This window comes from Orbicella franksi, chromosome 15 (genome assembly GCF_964199315.1).
Source record: "Orbicella franksi chromosome 15, jaOrbFran1.1, whole genome shotgun sequence".
NCBI lineage: Eukaryota > Metazoa > Cnidaria > Anthozoa > Scleractinia > Merulinidae > Orbicella > Orbicella franksi.
In genome coordinates, this window is record NC_138159.1 from 6962882 (window position 1) to 6986315 (window position 23434).

General features: G+C 38.6%; 2 protein-coding genes across 2 annotated transcripts; both read left to right on the forward strand.

The window, feature by feature from the left end:
* The first annotated feature begins 1208 nt into the window (after positions 1-1208).
* Positions 1209-17198, forward strand: LOC145469831 (dual specificity tyrosine-phosphorylation-regulated kinase 3-like). The gene is made up of 18 exons (XM_081453640.1): positions 1209-2921; positions 4258-4388; positions 5315-5365; positions 6473-6549; positions 8195-8269; positions 9956-10024; positions 10399-10476; positions 10581-10601; positions 11166-11204; positions 11820-11848; positions 12680-12732; positions 13016-13077; positions 13336-13392; positions 13656-13721; positions 14782-14838; positions 15378-15468; positions 16257-16361; positions 16837-17198. The coding sequence occupies exons 1-18, from the start codon at positions 2878-2880 to the stop codon at positions 17004-17006; spliced, it is 1275 nt and encodes a 424-aa protein (XP_081309766.1). The 5' UTR covers positions 1209-2877; the 3' UTR covers positions 17007-17198.
* Positions 17199-17793: 595 nt separating this feature from the next.
* LOC145469180 (uncharacterized) lies at positions 17794-21431 on the forward strand. Its single transcript, XM_081452881.1, has 3 exons — positions 17794-18678; positions 19292-19360; positions 20363-21431. The coding sequence occupies exons 1-3, from the start codon at positions 17794-17796 to the stop codon at positions 20378-20380; spliced, it is 972 nt and encodes a 323-aa protein (XP_081309007.1). The 3' UTR covers positions 20381-21431.
* Positions 21432-23434: the final 2003 nt, after the last annotated feature.

Below are 23434 nucleotides of genomic sequence, written 5' to 3' on the forward strand. Positions count from 1 at the left end.
TTATTAAGGATCCTCTAAAATATTAATACCTAAATGACAGACTTCCCAACCCTTCAATATACCTCAACTCATGAAATTCCTACCCTTCTATATCCCTGAAGCCCGAAAAAGGTAACCCTTTAGGGCGGAGCCTCCCCGCAGAGGCCATTATAGGGAGTCCTCCCCGGGCATGAAAAAACGCACCTTTATTTCTACGGTTAGGCCTACCACGTCACAAAACGGAGCTTTTCGAAAACGCTCTTCAACCCGGAGGAATTTGAAAACGCCGGTTTTGCGTTTCAGTTTCCACGAAAAACATTTTGAAAACGGAGCTCTTCGAAATCGACGATGGCACGATAATCACGTGCTTTGGGGGTTTGGGAAGTAGTAGCGGGGTATGGATGTTTTTCTGCATTAACACATTCCTATTACAGCCTTCCTTACTTTTTCCATACTTTTACCACATATGCAAACTAAATGTAGATAGGAGATTCTCGTCCTATTTCGAATTTCCCAAGCCTGACTTGTCATATCCGAATAACATATAATGAACTACAGTGGAACCTCGACAGGGGCGTAACTTCTTTTCCATATATTTTACTATTACTAGGGCGAGGAATGTCTTTCATTATACCGAGGACTTCGTCATACAGAGGTTCGTTAAATCCAGGTTCCACTGTATATTGCAGCGTTTAAGAAGACAACAACTTCATTTCTTTTTATATTTCTGGACCTAATGCATAGGTTTGTCATTTCTTTATTGGAGCATTCTCGTAAAGCTCACTCACTTGTTCTTCCATTTGCTTTACAAGAGTGAACGCAGGTGCTAGAAAACCATCAGAAAACCCGAAATATCCTGTCGGTTCGTTTTCAGCAACGTTTCAGTGAACAGTTACCCGAAAATAAGCTCGTATATCCTTCCCCAAAACACGTAAATAGCGACTGGGTACGAGTCTTTGTCCGCACCAACCGCATTCTGTCAAGCATTCTCTTTTAGAAGTCTTTTCGTACGTGGTTAAAAGTTCGATCACAAACTTCTTAAAATGTTTCTTGTGAAGTACTCTCTTCGCTGTTTGCTAAACTAGTCAAAGAATATAGCAATTCTTCAAGCTACGTTACTAGATAACCTTAAGACATCCGTAACCTTAAAATGTAAAATTACTGTTGAGTTTTCCCGTGTCTATCAACGACCCATTTGAAATACAAGGGAACACTAAAGAATACAAGGGAATACATATACAAGGGAATACATATACAAGGGAATACATATACAAGGGAATACAAGAGAATACAGGGGAATACAGGGGAATACAAGAGAATAAAAGGGAATACAGGAGAATACAAGGGAATACAAGGGAATACAAGAGAATACAAGGGGTTCTTTTCAAAATTTCCGACGACTACCCCCATCATTTTTATATTATCATTTAGGGGTTTTGTAAAAACTGCCTTCTTGAAAATGTTTAGGTAGGGAGCGCCTACAGATTCAGAGATTACATTCCAGAGCACTCAACCCACGGGATCATCAAAAATGCTAAAGGGGAGACATGCCTCGAAGGACAAACCATATATTTAACAGAAAGTACACATGTACATGTACTGGCGGAGGGTCAGACAAATGAAAATACCTTTATGAGGGAGCAGGGGTATATATAATGTTTGCAGTTTTAACATACGAAAATAAGTCTTTTTCATATATACTAGTTAAAAGTACACAGACCTGTTTGATCAATCTCATACACTGTAAGACCCAGCAAGCTTGTTGTTAAAGGCGGTTATTTCTCACTTGAGTCAGTTTATGCACTAGGATGAATGAATTATTTTGGATGATATGTTCAAACTGCTAGGAATTACAAACCCTTTCAACTGATTCCTGGTACAGTCAGGCTTTGAGTACTGACAATTTATGCTATTATTATATAGCTAGCTCCGCGAGCGGGCAAGATGAATCAAATCCTGCGCTGTGATTGGCGAGCAAGATAGCTCCATCTTGCCCGCTCGGGACTACCCGCCGTGTCCCGCAAGAAAAATTTCCCCGAAAGCCATATAATAAATCGTTTATTGACCAAGCTTGTTCGATCAAGACGGCTGGATATTGGCCTCGTTCTTCTTTTGGAGTTTATGGACCTCGACTCCGTTTCGGTCCATAAACTCGCAAAAAAAGAACTTGGCCGATATCCATCTTGACCTCACACTTGGTCAATAACCCACTTTATTATATAGCTACAATCTTGGACAAAATAAATGGAACATCTGGACCACCCCTCCCCCCATTTCAATGATGCCAAAATGGCGCGCTTTTGCTCCTTCGCGCCTTCATCATTGCTTTGGGGGGGATGGGGGATAATTGTTCCATTTTATTCTGTCCAAGATTGTAGCTCCGCGAGCGGGCAAGATGAATCAAATCCTGCGCTGTGATTGGCTACCCGAGCGGGCAAGATGGAGCTATCTTGCCCGCTCGGGACTACCCGCCGTGTCCCGCGAGAAAAATTTCCCCGAAAGCCATATAATAAGTCCTTTATTGACCAAGCTTGTTCGGCCAAGATGGCTGGATATTGGCCTCGTTCTTTTTTTGCGAGTTTATGGACCTCGACTCCGTCTCGGTCCATAAACACGCAAAAAAAGAACTTGGCCAATATTCAGCCATCTTGACCTCACACTTGGTCAATAACCCATATGCAGCTCCTCGAAAACAAGTGCATGAAGACACAACATGCTCTCTACACAAAGTAGATAGAACTCACTGAGGGGAGATCTTGTAACTGTTGTAAAAATGGCGGCAACACTGCACGACCTGAAAACTTTCACCATAAGTTTTTTCTATTTGATCGGTCGACTTGTGTTGCTCTCTTAACACAAGCAGGTCATACTCCTGAAGGATGCCAACTCTTAATTGAAATGCTGAAACTGGATGGAGCATTTGCTCCAGTTTCGACGCAAAGGTTAGTTTTGTTTACGTTTATGAGAATTAGATCGAAAAAGAGTTTACTCTCTGAGTGGCATTGGTAGCCAAAGCTGTGCTGTTGAAAAGATTACCCGCAGTTGCAGTTTTGATTTATCTAATTGAGTGATCATTGCACGTTACCTAAAAGTGTAAAATCAGCTAAGAGATCAGCACAGTGCGTCACCTGATCGACTGAAAGATGAGTAACGCACTGTAGTAACTGGTAATAATTTCACTGAGTGGACAGGAGCGCAATTTCAAGGAGTAATTTGTCGAGTGATTTTAAATTATCTATGTCAACTCTCTCAGATTATCCGGGAGTCTTCCGTACCGGTCACCAGATCTCCTGGATGAGGATAATCTTTCAAAAAGGCTATTCTCAATATGGACATACTTGTCTTTATTTTTGGCCAATTTTTGGCAGTGCCGGGGGATATTTAACATTTTTTTTGGCTACGTTTATATTTGTCCGAGCTGCCCTCACTGATCACGTTTAATTCAGAACTTTGTGAGACTGGATTTTGGATTTGATTCTTGTTTCTTATTCAGAATTTCCACTGCTGCGCTATTGTTTATTTATTTTTAAATGCAGCTCGAAGTGCATGAATTTTATTGGCTTTAAATGTAAAATGAAATAGATGTATGGACTGCTTATATGGTGGGGTTTAATACTTGGATTAAATATAGTAACTACCAAGGTTATAATTACCCAACCAGCAGCCATCCACTTGGCAGTATTCTTATGCACTGTATAGAAATATATACATGTATCAAATATATATATTGTTCAAGTGTCCGTCGATAGTTGACCAAGTGTTCACCTTTCTCTGTAGATGCAAGGCATTCATTTCTACATTTGATATATCTTATTAGATGTTTTGATATGTAGTATCGCCATATATTTTATTTACAAGTTGTGCCATATGTTGACGAGCCTGTAGGGCGAGTCAAAATACAAGCAAGGAGTAAAAATATACAGTGATACTACATATTAAAACATCTAATAAGAGATTTATTATCTAACTGCTGTAGTCAATAAATTTATCAGTGAAAGAGGGAGAGTGTGACATTTTGGCACATCCACGCCGACCTGTCAGGCAAACAGGTTTTCTACTGTACAAATAAGTGTACAATATGGCTGTATATTTGTACTGTTATTTGGACGGTCTTTGCTGCAGTTGGATAATAATCTGTTTTATTTTACACCATTAGGCCACTAAAACTATACCCGAACTGTGGAAATCTGAGTTACATGCACATACAGTTCTGTTTTGTATGTAAAGGAGACAGTTTGCCAAATTGTGACAATGTTTTCATTAATTTTGTTCATGTAGGGGTACTGGCTACTGCAAACCAAGTGTTTGCCCTCCCACAAGGTTTGTTTCTGCTCAACTTTCGGGTGGACTTAAAATCCTATACAAACACCTTGGAGACATGAAGAACTTAGCTCCTCATAAAAAACATGGTGAGATAAAAATAGTCATAATCAATACTGCTTTCCTAATGATACAACATGTAATTACTGTAAAATTTTACTCTAGTATACAGTAGCATACTTTTCATGACAGTCCCTTTCATGTTTGCTGAATAAGAAATGGAGAAATGCAGCCTTGTTGAAGCAAGTTGGAAATGTAAAAGGATCGGAAAACGGAGGGAGGGGAAATGAAAAGTACATGTAGGATAGTGTGTACTTTGCGTAGAAGCAAGTGAGAAAGAGAGGCAACATGTTGCAGCTCCCAACAGCCAAAGGATTCTTATGCAAATTGTGCAGTTCCAGAAAATATCCATACTCCCCCCACAGAAGGGATTGGAATTTCCTGGGGGGTGGGCGTTCTGTGAGACCAAAAAATTTAAAGAAATGTATGAAGCTTAACTGGAATTTCCAGAGGGGTGGTGAGGTGTTTATAGAAAAATCCCTTCCATGGGGGAGGTATGGATATTTTCCGGAACTACACATTGGGCTGAAATAGGATGAAGACCCTCTTAGTAAGGGACTTGTGCAAATACTCCTACATGTAACTTCAATTTGCTAGGGGCATACTACAATGAAACACTGTTAATCCAGTCACTGACAGGCCACAAAAAATCTGGCTGTATTAATTAACAGGTTAGCTGTATTATCAGCCTAGAGGGTTCTTTAAATAGTAATAGCAAATAACTTGAGGACTGAGCTTTTGCTCCTGAAGGCAAGAATAAATTGACTGTGATATTGAGGTGATCATGTTATGTAAGGCAGGGTTCTTGTACTCTATTTGAAATGGAGTTTGTTATACTGTACAACTGCAGAAGTTATCATGCCAGAAGGAGTCATACTGCAAGTTGACTGTAGTTGCTTGGAATGTGCAGTTATGCCATTTGATATTTCTTTTCTTTTCTTTTTTTTTTTCACAGTACAAGGATCTCAGACAGATCCAGAGGGAAAATTCCAACCATGTTATCCAAGTATGTAGTCCTTAATACTAGAATAAACAAAAAATATCTGGGTCCATATCTTGGTCCACCCAAAAAAGAAAGAACTTGTAAACATGAACGGCCAATATCCAGCTTATGATAATTAAATAAACTAAAGCCAATTCATGAATACGCAATAATTTATTTTTCAGTACAGTTGTATGCACCTGAAACATTTCTTATGAAGTAAGTAAAGTATTAAGTAATTCTTTATTTAACGTGACCACTTTGTTCAGCTTAAAAGTTAATTTAACAGGAGGCCCACTCTTAAAATACCATACATACACATTAATTAATAAACAAAAGAAAATGCAAACCAGTTAAAATGTAAGTACATAAAATTAAAAATAATTATTTACAATAAAAGATATAAAAATATAACATTGTCAATAATATGACACTGCCTAAATATTAAATATTTAGTTTTTTTGCTTTATACAACATTTGTCGTTCTAAAGGCATTTTGTTTTCAATGGTCCATACACTACATTGTGGCTACAACCTTAAGAATAAGTACATGGAGTTAGGTAAAGTCTGCATATGAGCCTAGTGGCCAATCAGGCTGGAGCTTATCCCAGTTTCTATAGCATGAAGCAACTGGGAGTATTTCTACTCCCCCCTATAAACCTGGGTGGAGAGAGGCACTGTGAGAGTTAAGTGTCTTGCCCAAGAACACAACGCAATGTCCCCGGCCAGGGCTTGAACCCAGACTGCTCAATCTGGAGACGAGAGCACTAACCATGAGGCCACCTCGCCTTCCACTAGTATAGTACATGACAACCAGTGTACATAATTGTATATGCTTTAATTATTGATGAATTCTAATATTAATTAGCTTCATTTTCATACCTAGTAATAGGAAGGAATTCATGTACTAAGGATTCATGACTGTGTAACTGGACTGAACAGTTGCACATACTCTTGCAACTATCTTAAGGTCCCAATAAAATAATGTATTTTTGATTCCAGACTGATAAAGACCTTATGCTAGTGTATTGCTCACTTCAATCTAGAATTGTAATGATCTTTTGAGCAGTTGAAGTTGTTAATGGCTGCTTCTCACAAGTCGTTCATTGTATTTCTGTGTGGTTTTGTTAGTTCCTTTGCTTGCTGGAAGGAACAAATTTGTTCAAGTTATTGGACAAGGACAATCTTCAATCCTGGTTGCTGCAGAGGTGAGAAAATAATAAACAGCTTCCTCCTTGTTTACTGTTCAACCTGTAATATGCAATACAATATGAAAAAAACGTCCACATTTAGTAATTGCTGAAAATTGAAATCATCAGGCACTGTGCATACATTATGTGCTCTGAGTTTTATCATAATGAATATTCTTTTTTCAATTTGCAATACTTTTTTTTTTTCAATTTGCAATACTTCAAGAACAAAACAGGTATTTTAGTGTCCTTTTGAAGCCTTTACACCCTTGGGAAGAGCTATAAAAAAATGTCACTGATTACGGACAGTTTGCACAATCAAGTTCCTTTTACTTGTAAGTGCCTTTATGTATATTATAAAATTATCGCATGAAGCCTTCTCTACACAACATTGATAAATAATAACTAATTAGTATTAACATCAGCAGCAACCACCCTATAGCATGATTTATTATTTTACAATTGTATGGCTAGCTCTGTGAGCAATAAACAGAATTCATCCTGCACTGTGATTGGCTACCTGAGCGGGCAATTCAAGATGGCACTGTCTTGCCTGCTCAGGATTTCCTGCTGTGTCCCACAAGCAAATAGTCTTCTTTTTTCCATATTAATAATAAATCCTTTACTTGCCAAGCTTGTTCAGTCAAGATGGCTGGATATTGGCCTCTTTTTTTGCATATTTTTCGACCTCAACTCCATCTCAGTCCATAAACATGCAAAAATAAAGAACTTGGTCAATATCCAGCCATCTTGACCTCATGCTTGGTAAATAACCCTTTTATCTAATTGTAATTTCTCAGTTATAACATGTTAGGTTGTCTGTGTTATATTCTGCTTGAATTACAATGTAGCTAAAAATAATTTTTTTGATAAGTTAATGATGGTGAATTTTAAGCTCGGTAATGAAATGTGAAGATGAATTAATCAACATGACACGAGCGTGGGACAAAGAAAAATTCTGAGTCCCGACAGGAATCGAACCCATGACCTCCCGAACACCGGGCGGGCGCTCTATCCACTGAGCTACGAGAACTCATGGAGAGCAAGGCCATTTAACTGAGTTCATATATGATAGGTGTCCTGCATACTGCTGGGATCAACACTATCGAATTCATCGTGAGAAGTGATAAGTTAATAAAGATGGTGAATTTTAAGCTCGGTAATGAAATGTGAAGGTGAATTAATCAACATGACACGAGCGTGGGACAAAGAAAATTCTGAGTCCCCGACAGGAATTGAACCCATGACCTCCCGAACACCAGGCGGACGCTCTATCCACTGAGCTACGAGAACTCATGGAGAGCAAGGTCATTTAACTGAGTTCATATATGACAGGTGTCCTGCATACTGCTAGGATCAATGCTATCGAATTCATCGTGAGTAGTGATAAGTTAATAATGATGGTGAATTTTAAGCTCGGTAATGAAATGTGAAGGTGAATTAATCAACATGACATGAGTGTGGGACAAAGAAAAATTCTGAGTCCCCGACAGGAATCGAACCCATGACCTCCCGAACACCGGGAGGTCTCAGTGGATAGAGCGTCCGCCCGGTGTTCAGGAGGTCATGGGTTCGATTCCTGTCGGGGACTCAGAATTTTCTTTGTCCCACGCTTGTGTCATGTTGATTAATTCACCTTCACAATAATTTTTTTCTCACAAAGGATACTTTCCATCCTGATAAGAAGTCAGTTGCAGTGAAAATCATGCATCTGGATTATTCAAGACTTGGAGCTCAGGTATGTGTTATTTGACCAGTTTTTACATGTACACTTGCAAAGTTTACTCGACTTTGTACCATGCCATAGAAAATACATGAGCACAGCCAAACACAATACAGGAAAGCAGTTGTATATTCAGTGGTATTACACCCATACAGCTGTACCTTCCCATTTCATGCCATGTACATTTGTATATTTTGCATTGTTTGTGTTGGCCACTGTATTTTCTATGGCATGGTACATAGATTAAAATTAAAAATAGTTATGCTATGCTTTCTCGTGGTATACCATGGAATATGAATTCTACTTGTCACTTGTACAATGTATTTTCTTGGTTTACACACTCATCTTGTGTATATACCAAGAAAATACATGTACAAGTGACTCAAGGGATATTCTATGGTATACGACTCAAAAACATTGCATAACTTAACTATGTACATGTATCTTCATAATTATTGTTATGAGAGCTAAATAGGTACAGTACTGCTCAAAAGTAAGTTACCACCTCTTGTCACATTGTGCAAGATGCATCTCGTTTGTTGCAAGACATGCTTTGTTTCTCTCGAGATGCATCTTGTCTCTCTCAAGAATCCCAGAATCATTTATTGTAGACCCTATTCATACATGTGAATGGCTGCCAATTTAAAATTCCTTTAAATTGGCAGCATGCATTTAAATGAGCCCAACTAACCTCGTTTGAGAGTAAAAATTCTTTTGAATTATCAACTCAAAAACGAGGTTAGTTGGGCCAAGTTTAATACTTTCAAAAGAATTTTTAACTGGCAGCCATTTATGAATAGGGTCTATGGAATACATTACACACAAAAAGCTGGCATACATTTCAAAGACAACTGCTTGATGTACACATACATGTAACCAAAAGTTCGATCAAATGTGAGATACTGTATGTGACTCACTAGTAATCTCTTGTTGTATTCATGGCGAACAAACATATTAAGTGTAATGTGAGAACTAGAAGTTTAATGCAGTTAAATGTAATTTAATGAAATTAACAACAAGTAGCGCAAGTCTTACCTAAGCAGTCAACAACATTTAGATATGCGCATGTCCCAGGATTTCACGTGTTCTTGGACTACAGGGTGTTGTACATACAACTGTAGCAGTTTTGCATTTAGTCAGCAGTGTCCTTTAGCCTTAGCATTTTCTGAAACGTGGGAAATATTCTCAGAGGCTGTTTGCCCTCCCCTGTTCCTTCCACTCTAATTCCACTGTTTTAGCAGTGTGATGGGTGCCTGTTTTTCTCCCCTCCACCTGGGGTTCATGACTGGGTGGCAAGGATTTGCCAGCCATTGGAGCAGTCTCCGTCTGACAGCTGGCTGCCAATGGCAGATTGAACTGGATGTCTCAGACACCCAACCTTTATAGAGCTTTTATATGTTTGCATGTACCCATATTAAAACACCTTTGCATGTACATCCATTTCTTACACATGATGTAGATGGATTTTCTTACATGGCTTGAATAGTTTTCTACATGATAAATTAATTTTAATTGCACCTAAATGCATGCCTACACCACATGTGCATGCCTTCGTGAGTTTGGTCAATTACCCGTGAAAGTTGTCAAGAATAAAATGGTGTCAAGGGCAAGGAACCTTATTTAAGATTTAACATGTGCATACTGAAAATCTGCTCAAAATGGATTAGTTTTTGCTGTCAATTTTCACTATTTTGACTGCAGGAGGCAGATTGCATTCAGCAGCTGAATAAGGCAGATATCCTTCATGTGTCCAGAACTGTCCAGTTGTTTGTAAGTCACAGATGTACAGTGTTCTTGTTTCAAAACGTTTCTCTTAAGTGCAGGGGACACAACAATGACAGGGAACAGAGTGTCTTGCTTTAGAGTATGTGACATTGATAGCTTTGCAGGAAAAGGAATCCAAGACAATGGTGACAAGTTTGAGAGTGAATAATTTTAATTTCAGCCTCACTTTCAAGGTTCATGTTGTCTTAATTGCATTAGCTGAGAGAATATTGAGATCGAATGTGTGCTTTTTTCCCCTTTTTTTATGGCGGTGAGCACTGATATTGTGCATGAATTGTACAGAAAATTGTAATTAAAATTAATATTAATTAGAAATACTTGTCGTTGACTGACAAACACCAAATATTTTGGACTTTCAGAATGTATTCAGTTTTGAGGGTCACTATTGTTTGGTGTTTGAGCTGCTGCGTCCAAGACCTCTCCATCAATACTTTCAGGTAAGTTGTAAGCAAGGGACAGTTATGAATTAACAGATCATTTTGCATCTTCAGAGTATGTATTATTGGAACATTGAGTGATCAAGACTTTTTTGTGTTTGCAGAAATGTCAGTTTGATAGTGAGGTAAGAAATTTGAGATTGCATTGAGAAAAACATTATTAAATAATTAATATGCAGGCATGTAAAGACAATATGAAATAATCTTTCAATTTTCCTAGCAATACACATTCACACAGAAAATGCACTGATTATGGGAAAATGAGGGATTTTGTTTTCAGACTTACACCTTCTCTCTGTTCATAGGAGTTGTTAAGTAATTAATAAATAATCTGTTAGTGCATTACACGTCTGTGATAATTATCCAATTATGTTATTCGTATTTCTGTAGGCTAATGGTCAATTTCATTTCATACTCACAGACATGTAATTAAAACTATATTTAATGCCTGCCCCAACTCATAAAACAGAACTCTTTTTGTACTATCTTTGAGCTTATCATGACAGCATGCAAAAATAACCCAGGGCTAGTGGTTTTGCTGTTGGGCTAGTGGATTCTGTGCTTCTCACTACTTGTCTTTTTTCAGGAAATTCAAATTACAGAACTACTGTAAGAGATGAAATGACACACAATATATTCAACTTGTTGTGAACATGATAAATTGTTTATTAATTCTGCTTTACCAATAGGAGGCAAAGTTGAAAGTGATCAGAAAGATAACATTACAGGTGAGTATTTTTTTACACTGTGAAGTGATAAACAGCAAAAAAAGACTGAACAGACCTTCACTCTGTGGAATTTTTTGGGCACTCCTCAAATGTCCCCTTCTTTTGAGAACCTGTGGACCTACCACTGAATTGTTGATTATTGTGCAGCAATCTCTTTAATTTATTATATATTAAATACCAATGAAATACCAGGAGAGTTTTCACTTGAAAACATGATATCTTCGCATACAAAAAAAAACATGTTATTTCCACATGTGTAAAGATCACCGTTGCTAAGGTTACATGTACATGCCTTTTGCAGGGAAAGTGGAATGGTTTGGTATTTTATTGGTGTTTATATAATAAATACCATAACATTGCTGCTTGGGGATATGAAATTTCTCTTCTCGTGCTGAAAAATATTTCACTTGTTTGCTGTGCTCACTCAACACTTGAAGAGACAATTTTTATCTCTGTGCTGCCATGTCATATCCTCTATCAGATCTATATGCATGTATTTATAGTCTAATACCAAGTGAACATGTATATTACATTTAATGCACATGCAGTTTTACATACCAATAAGATTTTTAAACAATTTAACACTACTGTTTCTATGTGCATGTCATCTTTCAGCTTTTACAAGCCCTTGGATTCCTAAAAAGGTGAGTTATACAGGCTTTGAACATAGACAATACTGACAATACTGTAATTATTGTTCAAGATGGCAAGTGCAAGCTAATGTTCTCATTGGCCACAACTGAATGACACGCACTTGCAGTTGTCAAATTATTTTGACAACCAGTTCTATAGGCTAGAAAATTGTCTTTTTCTGTTTTTTGGTTCATAATTAATGATATTACAAAATTGTAACCTGAAATTGTTGGATCATGTACATACTAAAGACATCCATGGTCGAGTGTCAATCGATACCCTTGATCGATACCCAATCAAAACTCAGTCAACATCCCATCAGTACGTGATTAACAGTCGATCAATAGTCGGCTGAGAGTTGATACACTGATGTGCATCAATCCAAAGTTAGTCCACTGCTGACCGACTGTCAACCAACTGTTGAGCGAGGTGTCAATGGAGTGTCAACGGAGTGTCAACTGAGGTGTTGATGGAGTGTCAATCAAGTATCAATTAAGTGTTGATCAATGCTTGATTGATTGAGGGTATTAGCTGAGTCGATTGCGGATGCCTTTAGTACACATGATCCAGATTGTTGACAGAGGTTATGTTTTGGTAGACTTTTATCCCTGTTATTAATCACCCTCATTTTCTGGCAGCAATTCGTGTAGTTAATGTTTTGGCTATTCCTGTTCTATAAAATAGAAAATCTCAATCTATGAGTCTGCTGTACCTGACAATGGGAATACAACTTACAGTAAAACTAAATGTCAAACTGGCTGTGTGTGTGTGCTTGCTTAGCTGCTTACCTTAATTTAGAATGAGTTGTACATACAATCATGTACTCTTTATTATTTTGACAGAGAGAATGTTATCCATGCTGACTTGAAACCAGAGAACATCCTTTTGGAAGAAGGTATTTTAAAGTGTTCTTAAGCTTCAGAGTTTTCAATATTAATAATGATTACTTTGTAAGTAGTTTTCCTAAGCATTATGAAAAAAGGCTACATTTACACACACTTTTGTTAAGGATGTTGAGGCAATTTAGGTGACAGTTTCATGCTTTAACAGACTGAAGACATTGATCTCACACCTACTAATGCCTACATGTACCAACCAACTTCCTGTGCCTTAAAGCTGTGAATCTTGAGCCATGACAGCCTTCACTGGTCACATAGTTTTATCTTTGTCTGTTTCAGGAGAGGAAATCAAGATAAAAGTCGTGGACTTTGGGAATGCAATACATTGGGTTCATAGAGAGGTACAGCAAACTATATCGTCCACTATTACTGTACCATAAAGTTCTGGCGCAGATTGTTCGAAAGGTAGATAACACTATCCACTCGTGACCAGATAAATCACTATCCAGCGGATAGCCTGGGGTTTTTTGTTAACACTTATCCCTTGGACAGGGATTTAATTTTGATCAGTGTTGAGATTGATCCTGCAACTACACTATGATTTTAGTATTATTTTGTAACAATTATTTAATTTCTAATTTGTTTTTCTTGATTTTTAGGTTTCCTTGTATTATGATGAGTTTGAACTGCAAACATTACTTTACCGAGCTCCAGAGGTGATCAACTGACTAACTGCTTACGTGAAAGACATACAACAGTTGAACATTGTGAAATGTATATACATTGTGAAATGTATATACATTGTATGTAGGTGACAGTCTGGTAAATCTTCATTTTAAGATGCAATTTGGCAGTTTTTTTTCTAAAATATTGCCCAAAATTTTATTTGAACAAATTCTGCTACTGAAGGGGTATAAGGAAACAGAGGAGAGCATTGTGATACTACACCTCTGGTAAATTAAAGGTTTATTCTTCACAGGTGATGTTTGGTGTTCCATTTGGCCCAGAAATTGACATCTGGTCTTTAGGGTGTATCCTAGCTGAGGTACGTCTCAATTATCTTCCAACTTGTGTAGTAAATCAGCTGTAAATCAATGGAAGTGTACCAGACTTGACTTGGCATTGCTGAGACTTAATATCATTATTTCTGAATTGCATATGTACCAATAATTTCGTGAATTGTGAAATTTAAGAATGGATTTTGTTTTTTTATGTTTTATTGCTTTTGTTCTCGTGTAATAATACCTGCAATATTAACGTCTATTGTGAGCAGGCAAGATGAACCAATGAGGAAGTGGTGTGAAAATTGTCTTTTTTTAATTACACACAGCATGTAGGAGTAGAAACAAAAGGAATAATTACTTTTGACACTTCATTGAAAACTGCTCTCAATTGTTAAAACTAAGGCAAGCAAATGGTCTTCACAAGGATTGTTTCCTGACAAAATCATTGTATCTGTACTTTGATCCTGGGACGTGGGGGGGGCGGGGGAGTGGTGCTCTCTTATATGGGCTACCGGTATATAGGTAAGTGCAGCGTTAAAGGGTATGGTTTTTCAGACTTTTTGGTCATAAATAGGGTCCAGTTTTTGCACCCTAGTCTTGAATTTGGTTTATTTTTAGAAGAAACTACCTTTTCATCATTATTGATAACACCATGATTAAAAGCCCTTCATAAATTATGTTTAGAGCAACTGTACCAGCCACAACGGTCATATTTTTTGTCAGGTCATAAATAGGGTAAGGAAAATAGCAGATTTTGGTCATAAACAGTATAAGGGCTTCGGGAAGCGGGCTGCACAACCCCACCCAATTTTTCTGGGAGTACTCTCCACCAGGACTTTAATATGTCTACCCACATTTTATATACTGTATACTAACTTGTCAATGTTTGTACTCTTGGGCAAGTCCTAATTTAGCCTACGAGCGGGCTCTAGTGTTTGAGTTTCACACTCAAGCGCTGCTATGTAGCTTTTGGCTTTGGCGCACCAGTAAGTTTCCGAACGACGCGCATTGCGAAACGCTGTAGGGGGCTTACAAATTAGACTCAAGAGCCAGCTCGCAGGCTAGTGCTAATACTGACTTTATCTGGATCTTGCTTTTCAGTTGTACATTGGGAAACCTTTATTTCTGGGAAGAAATAAAAATGAAATCTTGCAAGAGGTATGTGGCAGTTATGACAAGCACTGCCAAGAAAGCTTTCGTGCAGGCTATCACTTGGTGTTACTAATTTAAAACACCAGGGATGTGAAATAAGATTCTTAGAGGGCAGTTAACATAGGGAAAGGTTTATGTTCAAGCCTAGTGGCCCATGAAGCCAGCCCTTCTCACTGGTTTAAGCTGCATGGAGAGACAAGTCCTGAGTATTTCAACTTCTCCCAGAATGGGATGGTACAGTAGTCCCATTGCAGTACTTGAAGAGAAGCATTATTTTGCTCAAGGTCTCAGCAGAGATATCCTAGCAGGGTCTCGTCGCAAAATACATGGTAGGCTCCTGCACCTCCCATGCAATAAACATGGGACAACAACAAAACAAAAATTGCCAATTGACAGTAGTTTCACATCATTAAGTCCTGCTATGGTTGATGTTAATGTTTCTCTAATATGGTTGACTTGATTATTGAGACTTTGGATTTTGTTTCCATTTACCTTCATGCTGCTCATTTGTTTTAAAAAAATCTTGTCGGCTTCTTTTTTGACAGGTGACCTCAATCTTTGGTCCCATGCCCAGGAATCCATTCCAGACTGGCAAGTTTTTCCAAGAATTGTCAGAGTTTGTTGGTCACAATCCAGGTATGTTTAAGTAGAAAAGTGTTAACGTTAAGGCTAGTTTAAATCGGTTTAAAAGCCCAGGTGGTCTGCCGCCTCCCAGGCCAGCGTTTGACTTCAGTCTCTATTGCATGAAGTGACTGGGAACTTTAATCTTATTCAATTTATGTTATAGAAATTGGAGTCAAACGCTGGTCTGGCAGGCGGAGGGCCACCATGGCTTTTAAATAAAGTTACGTGTACTATGAAATCTTTAAAAGAAAAAAAAATTAAAACAATTAAAACAATGAAGTGACTGGGCGTACCACCCCCCTGGATTGGATACTACTCACACCATTGCGATTTAGTCTCTCCACAACTTTTTTTCCTTAATAAAATAAATAACACTCATAATCATGATATTCATGATAACAATAACGATGACGAGAACAATAATAAACTTTAATAGATTCATCCTCTCAAGGGGATATAACCCCCGTGTCTTTTAATTTGGTCATGTCAAAGTTGTAGGTTTTGTGCTAAATCTTGAGAACAATTAGACTACTTGCCCTCGTTTTCTATGAGTGATAGTCAACTTGGCTTCGCCTCGCTGACCATTCGCTCATAGAAATCTGATGCAGCGCGCGTATTTTCTTTGAGCTATTTTACATGTATAAGTTAAAATAGTGTCCCAAGATATTAGCCAACATTTTAAGATGTCTCAAACTTGTAAAGTACATGTTCATCACAAATGGCACACGTTAAACTTGACCCGACAATTTTCAACTTTCTACCATCCTTGTTACCTGATTCATGTTTGCTATGGCTTTTAGAAGTGCATCAGCTCGTCATCGTGACTAACCTGATGAAGAGACTTCGCAACTCAAGGAATTACGCCTTTGCAAGTTTCCTGCTCGGACTGCTGCGGTACAACCCTGGTAAGTTTATTGATATTGGCCAACATTTTCTCTGCTCTGCCAAGACTAAGCACAAGTGAAAGTCTTAGTCCATGAAGATCAGAACGTTTCATTGAGATTTGCAGCTCTAGGGCAAATGTTCTACCTAGTGATAGAAGTGACCTAAAAACCACTGCCAAGACACCTTCCATACGCAACTGCTTTGCACGTCTTGACTGGTGTCGTAAAGGGCAAGAGGTGAGGGAGACTGAGAGAAACTCGAGTGCACCGAGAGAATTATGTGAAGGAAGAAGAGGAGAGAGAGGAAGATCTGCCTTTGCTCTCTCCGCCATCTTGGAAACAGGACCTTTCAGTGGTGTCCTCTTTTCCCTCCTTCCCATAAACCCTCGCGCTTTTATAGAAGTCTAAAGGAATGACTGGGTAAGAGTCAGCTTCAACCAGAATCACATGAAGTTGTTTTCTTCAGTATTTACAATTCGTTGATTTCGTATTGCAGGTAAACGACTTACACCTTGTCAAGCTGCTATGCATCCATTCTTGGCTCCTGAGTTTCCAAGTGCTTATCTGTTGCCATGGCAAGGAGACAAAATCTCAGGTAAAATTACTGTAGGTATTTTCTTTTTTAGATTTCATTGCAAGAAGACAACAGAGGGAAAATATTGGTAAAGAGTTATATTAGCCACTGTAGGGAGTTTGCAAAGCTAATGTTTCGAAATCAATGTTTTCAATCTTTGATGCACTACAGTAAAAAACCCCCACCTAAGAACCTAGTGGTTAAGAATCTGCTGGCAGAAATTTACCATTTCAATACCCAAAAATATAAGAAACTGTTTACCCAAGCGATAGACAGTTTAACCAAGGAGTGCTACTTTGAGATTGCAAATGTATATTACAAGAAAATACATTATTCAGTTGTGAATAAATACCATAAATTTAAGGACAAAACCAAAGTTGACGTATTTCTCTGATAATCAACAACTATATCTCCTTCAAAGAAATTAAGAACCTAATTAAAACTACTAAAAGAACCTACTTAGCCTAAATTGCTAATAACTACCCCAAAATACGTACAAGAACCTATTTTGTCAGACTTCAAAAAATACAGGTTCTTGCATGTGGGTTTCTACTGTAATTAAAAATAAAACACCCAAGCGGGGAAAGCACAACTGGCTTTTTAAACAGTAACTGTTTTACAAATTTCCATTGTTGAACTCATCTAATTTGTGAACACGGTAAAGTGAAACAAAACATTTTGAAGAGACTGGAGAAATGATTGTTCCTTTTATGGGCATTTTAAATTCAACTGCTTAACGTTTAAGCGAACTCTTTTGTTTTAAATGCAGCTGGCGCCGGCTACACAGATATCTTGCTCACTACTGCCCAATATGTCTCCAAGCCTCGTGTAGACGAGGAGATAGAAAGACAACAGTTTTCTGGAGCTGAACTATTGAAGATGGGAACAACCGTGCTTTACAGTAGTCGGAAAATTTCATCTCCTTTGCTAGCAAAGAAAACAAAGGAGAATGGCTTGGAGAACGTCTCCCGAGCAACAAGTGTGAATTCTGCAAGTATGCGGATAGACAATTCCAGATATGCAATGGAAGGACCCCATACAACTAACATATCTACACCAACCTACCCTCGGAATGAAAGATCTGTTACTCAGAAAGACAGGATATGTGTTGGTAATGTAGAGAAGAAGGAAAGAGAACCCTCTGTCATCGTCGGGTCTGCTTCCCCAACTCACACAAATTCTGTACTTGGAAATTCAAACAATAATTCGTTAAAATTAGAAAGCAAAGATCCGCCAGATCTGGTGAAGGTTACACAAAAAAGTGCATCGATTTCTTGCTGCAACGAGGTTAAGCGATCTTTAGTGAAATCAAAGAGCTGCCTTCCTGATAACTCCAAACGGGATGGGGATGTGATACCGGGGAAGTGTGTTGAGCACAGTGTGAGAAGTCATGTTACGCCAGAAAAACTCAATAGAATTCCCTCGCGGTGGAAAAGCAACATCTTAAATACAAAGAGAGCAGAGAATGATGATAGATTTACTCACACTGCGACTTCTACGACAACGGGATTCGATTTAGACAATCGTTCATCCGGTGATGAGACGAATTCTTCAGCGAGGACTCGTGTCTATCACAGAAAAACAAACTCCAGAAAACAACAAAGCGATTTGCCTCCAGAAAATAAAATACAAAAATTTTGCCAGGATACTGCTGGCCAGAGTGAAGAAAAGGCAAGTAAATTTGGACACCAGGAACATCGTTGTCAGTTGGTGAATACCCCTGTTATGGGTAAAGGTCTCAGCTCGCGAAGGAAAGAGAAAAAGGTTCGTGTGACCCAACACCCATAAATTTCTTTAAACAAGTCCATAAAGAGTTAATATTCAGAAGATGGCTATTTTGATAGCAGAGGCCCATTGTATAGTGATTTCACCGACAAAGAAATTAAAAGCAAACGCTTTGTGATCGACATGTCCAGTTCTGCAATATCTGTTCAGACCTCCTATGGGACATTTGCTTGCTTGATTGATTGCTTATTTGATCGATTGACTGACCGACTGATCGATCAACTCGCCGAGTGATCAAGCAAGCAAGCGAGCAAGCAAGCAAGGAAGCAATCAATCAATCAATCAGTCAGTCAGTCAGTCAGTCAGTCAGTCAGTCAGTCAGTCAGTCAGTCAGTCAGTCAGTCAATCAATCAGTCAATCAATCAATCAATTAACTGTTTAATAAGAGGACTCCGCAGAAGGTGCAATCAAGAACCAATTCACGTCTCTGGTCCTCAAGCCGCCATTAGCTCCATATTTTTGTGTTCATTGGACGCCGTGTACTGTGGTAATGGGCTGTGCAATTTCGATTCCTAAATGCACCGAAAAGATATATTTGGTAAACCTTAGTTTGATTAATTTTGTTTTCTCTTGATTTCACTAACAACATTAGATGTGTCAAGGACCATTACAGCAGGACTCGGAAAGAGCTGGAGTCTCACGTGGGAAATGCCAAGATGATGTAAGAGTTTTTCTTAACACTCCAAAGCTAGAAATACAGTGAAAACCCGCAGCTAAGTACCTAGTAATTTAACAACCTACAGGCTGAAATTTGGCATTTAAATACCCAAAAATATAAAAACCTGTTCAATCTGACCTCGAAAATTCTAACTCTCCTTCCTCGCATGCATACATTTCCTTTAAAGAAGTTCTGAGAATTTGATAGCACATCAAGACGATATTCCTTTGTTGATGATCTTGCTTATTCTCGTCACCTGTACTCATTACAATATGCACAAGTTAAATGCACAAGTGTTACCTTCCCGGTCAGCGGTGTTTCAGTATGCGCATGCGTCAGGATTCCACGTGTTCTTGGACTAAAGGGCGTTATAGTGGGTTTGCGTTTAGTCAGCGTTTTCTTGAGCATTAGCGTTTTTTTGAGCGTGGAGACTCTTCTCAGAGGCTGATTCCCTCCCCTGTCCCTCCCTGTCTTTTCACTGTTTTATCAGTGTGATGGGTGCCTGGTTTTCTTCCTTCCGCTTCGGAGCTAATGGCTGGGTTGCCAGGATTTGCCAGCCATAGCTAGCCGTGGGAGCGGTCTCCATCTAGCAGCTGGCTGCCGATTATGGAAACTCGGGGATGTCTCAAGCACCCAACTTAAACTTTGCGAGGCAGTTGTTAATTGATTGTTTAAGGAGAAATAAGATTTGGATCGTTATTCAGAGCTAGAGTTCTCAGTGTTTTTTTTTCCTACATCCAAGTCACTGTTGGAAGCCAGCCAGTTCTCTGGTAAAACCAAAAGGCTATTCGAGGTGTGAGGTGAATGGGGAGATTTGTCCCACCCCTCCTCAATCGCTAAGGTTTGACTTACAAAACTGGAGTAAAAATTATAGGTCAGCTGAGATCTAAGCTTCTGTTCTTCACCAGACTGGCATCTCAAAAGCCCTGCATGAAGTTGGTTCACTGACCTAACACTTGAATTGTTCCTAATCAGCTTGTTCGTTTTTTGTTTTTTATTTTTCAGGAGGTCATGTTACTCTAACATGCTGTACAAGACAAACTGTACATATATATGTTTTTATTTGTGAAGAATAAAAATGAAAGATATGTTTAATAATTACTCTTGAAATTTACACTGAGTGTAAAAAGGTTATTGTTTTGTTGAGCTTTTGTTTTTTGTTTTTTGTTTGTTTGTTTGTTTGTTTGTTTTACATTTGCGAATGATATGGATCACGCTAAATGTGACAAACTCGTGAACAAAAAAATAATTCTGCCGAACAGGGTTCCTGGAATGTCGAAAGAGCACTCGTCAAGATCAATCCTGTGTAATGGACCTTTTTACATATGTCACGCTTTTCTGATTTTTTTTTTTCATTCAAACAAAAAATGAGCCTCGCCGCTCATTAGAACCCGTTGCAAAGTCACGAAAATATGGGTCCTTGGAAACTATGGGAACTTCCCAGTTTTTACAAAGTAATGTATGCCATGGGGCAAGCATCGACTCCTGGCATACATTTCTTTCAAAAAATTGGCAAGCTTAGGGTCCCATCACCCGACTTCCATGTCTTTGCAACCGATGTTTATGAAGCCCCGCTTATTTGTTTACTTTGGCACGATAAATTTGATGTGTGGAAGTGGTTCTCTGTTTATATGCAAGACACGAAAAATTATTCATATTGCGTAACATCGGTCCATTTTCAGGATCTTTAAAAATCCACGGCGGTCATGCGCAAGGACCCTTTGCATTAATGGCGCTGACATTTGAATAACAACACTTATACATCCTAAGCCTCACATTCATGTGAAAAATCCTTTTTTTGGAAACATGAGTGGGAGGCTAAGGATGTACAAAGTATTGATTTTCAAATTTAGTCGCCATTTATGCAAAGGGTCTCTGGTGTACAATACCAAGAATTGACAGAGAACTACACTATACATTTTACTTTATTAACCTTGTATGTTACTTCAGCTAAACTTACACACACTACTGATTATGCGGTCAAACTTTACTAACAACTATTTTGCTTATTTCAAAAGTCCAAATCACTGACCATTGTAATAAGAAATCAATTACCCGTGATTTGGCTAATCTGACCTTTATAACGGTTGCCACGGAAACAATCCTACAAGAAATGATTGGACTTTGCCTGTTTTTTCTGTGCTCCTTGTCAGTCTCCTAACATCTCAGCACCCGTCCACACTATGCTGGAGAAATTTGAAAAGAGAGTGTTCACTCCGAAAAAGGCTCAAATGTTTTCCGTCCCGACACTACGCCTGAGAAATTTAAATACCCAACAATCATGTACGGCAGAAAAGCTCAACTCGTTATCGTTCTTAAAAACCTCTGTTTTCAAAATGTGTCCCGTCACACTCGGGCCCCTTCCACATTACGCCGGAGGAATTTACAAATGCAACTATCACCGGTCATTTGGTTGTTTTTGAGAAAAACTGAGTCAGGGAAATCACATGATTATCGTAACGTCATCGTTTTCGAAAAGCTCCGTTTTCAAAATGTTCTCCCTCCACACGGAAACGAAAACCCGGTGTTTTTAAATTCCTCCCGTTTGAAGAGCGTTTTCGAAAAGCTCCGTTTTCGGGATGGATTGGTGTGGACGGCAGGCCTCCCCGTAGGAATAAAGCTGCGTTTTCAAATTTTTCCAACGTATTGTGAAAGGGGACTCACACTGACGTCTTCGTGCCACTATGGCAGCTGAAAATGTCTGCACGAACATAAGTGGCCTAGCTTAAACAATTATGGTTTGAATGCTTTAGCAGATGCAATGTTGGTCTTACATGATTACTTCTAACTACAGAAAGTCGTATAATAAACCTCTTGTTAGGAAACTCAAGCAACGACGACGGCGACGCTGATGAAAACGTCTTGAAAAACAAATACATTTAGATTTTACTATAGTCCCAATCTCTAAAGGAAAAGCTCAGCAAGCGAGATTGAGATTTTGTCTTCGAATTTCGAGGTTACTTAGATCTCTTCAGTACACCTATCGGTCTAATAACATGTTCAAGTTAAATAGGTATCGGCAACGTTAATCCCAAAACGGGAAGTACGAAGAATTAGCCGTCATGGTTCACGTTCTCCAAACAGGCAGAACTTGGCTATTTCACATTGGTGTTCGCCAAAACATGGCTAACAGTATTGTACAAAGATTTAAACGAACGTGTATAGCCAAAGTTCTGCTCGTTAAACCTTTTGTTTGGTGACGCTGTCGTTCCGTTGCTGTCGCGGTTTCCTTAATCTCCCTAATTAACCAAGCTAGCTCGGGATCATACTGGAAGAGAGTATCGACAGTTTTGTTTTTTTGTTTGTTTGGTTTGTTTGTTTCCTTTCCTTAAAGGACGTTGTTAATTCATAAGGTCAATACCTAGGGCAAATACACTGAATGGTACTCTTCTGAAGGAAAAAAGGTTTGCTAAGATCAAACCTCACTGCAATAAAAATCAGTAAAATCAATCCTTACCAGTTACAAGTACAAATTCATATGAATATCCCTTGTCGAGTTCCGTGGGGTGTTCTCGCTATAATGGTCTATACTGAGAGGCTCCGCCCGAAAGGGGTACCTTTTCAGGCTTCAGATATATCAAAGGGTAGGAATGAAGAAATAGGGAAATCTATCATCTTGACTGCCGCCACAACGTGAACTGAACAAATAATATGTTTCTTGGATTCACATCTCTTGTGGTAATGCTTGATGTTCTCCCGTAATATTGTTCATTAACATCATTTAGATGGTTTACAAAAGGGATGCAGCGTTCTTTAGTGAGTATGTAAAAGGGATACCTTTTTCAATTAAAGGTATATGATAGGGCTACCTTTTCTGTGAAAACGGTATACAAAAGGTAAGGGATTGGACCTCAGGGCGGAGCCTTCCCAAATAAAGCTTTGTAGAGTACATTCCCCCTCACCCTCGGAAGGGTGAGGGGGGAGGGGGGTGGCGTCGAGTCTGTTTGAGTTGAAAAGTAACTGAATCAGATGAAGTTACAAAACTTGTGTGAACCATGCAAGGAAATCAATATAGCTGGTTTTCATATGACGTCACCAAAATTCGAACTACAAAACTATTGATCTTCCTGAGATTTT

Excerpts from the sequence above, each read along its gene's own strand:
- LOC145469831 (XM_081453640.1), top strand. The coding sequence starts at position 2,878 with ATGCTGAAACTGGATGGAGCATTTGCTCCAGTTTCGACGCAAAG. Across the intron at positions 8,270-9,955 it reads ATTCAAGACTTGGAGCTCAG|GAGGCAGATTGCATTCAGCA; the intron begins GTATGTGTTATT and ends TTTTGACTGCAG. Across the intron at positions 11,849-12,679 it reads GCCCTTGGATTCCTAAAAAG|AGAGAATGTTATCCATGCTG; the intron begins GTGAGTTATACA and ends TTATTTTGACAG.
- LOC145469180 (XM_081452881.1), top strand. The coding sequence starts at position 17,794 with ATGGGAACAACCGTGCTTTACAGTAGTCGGAAAATTTCATCTCCTTTG. Across the intron at positions 18,679-19,291 it reads CGCGAAGGAAAGAGAAAAAG|ATGTGTCAAGGACCATTACA; the intron begins GTTCGTGTGACC and ends TAACAACATTAG.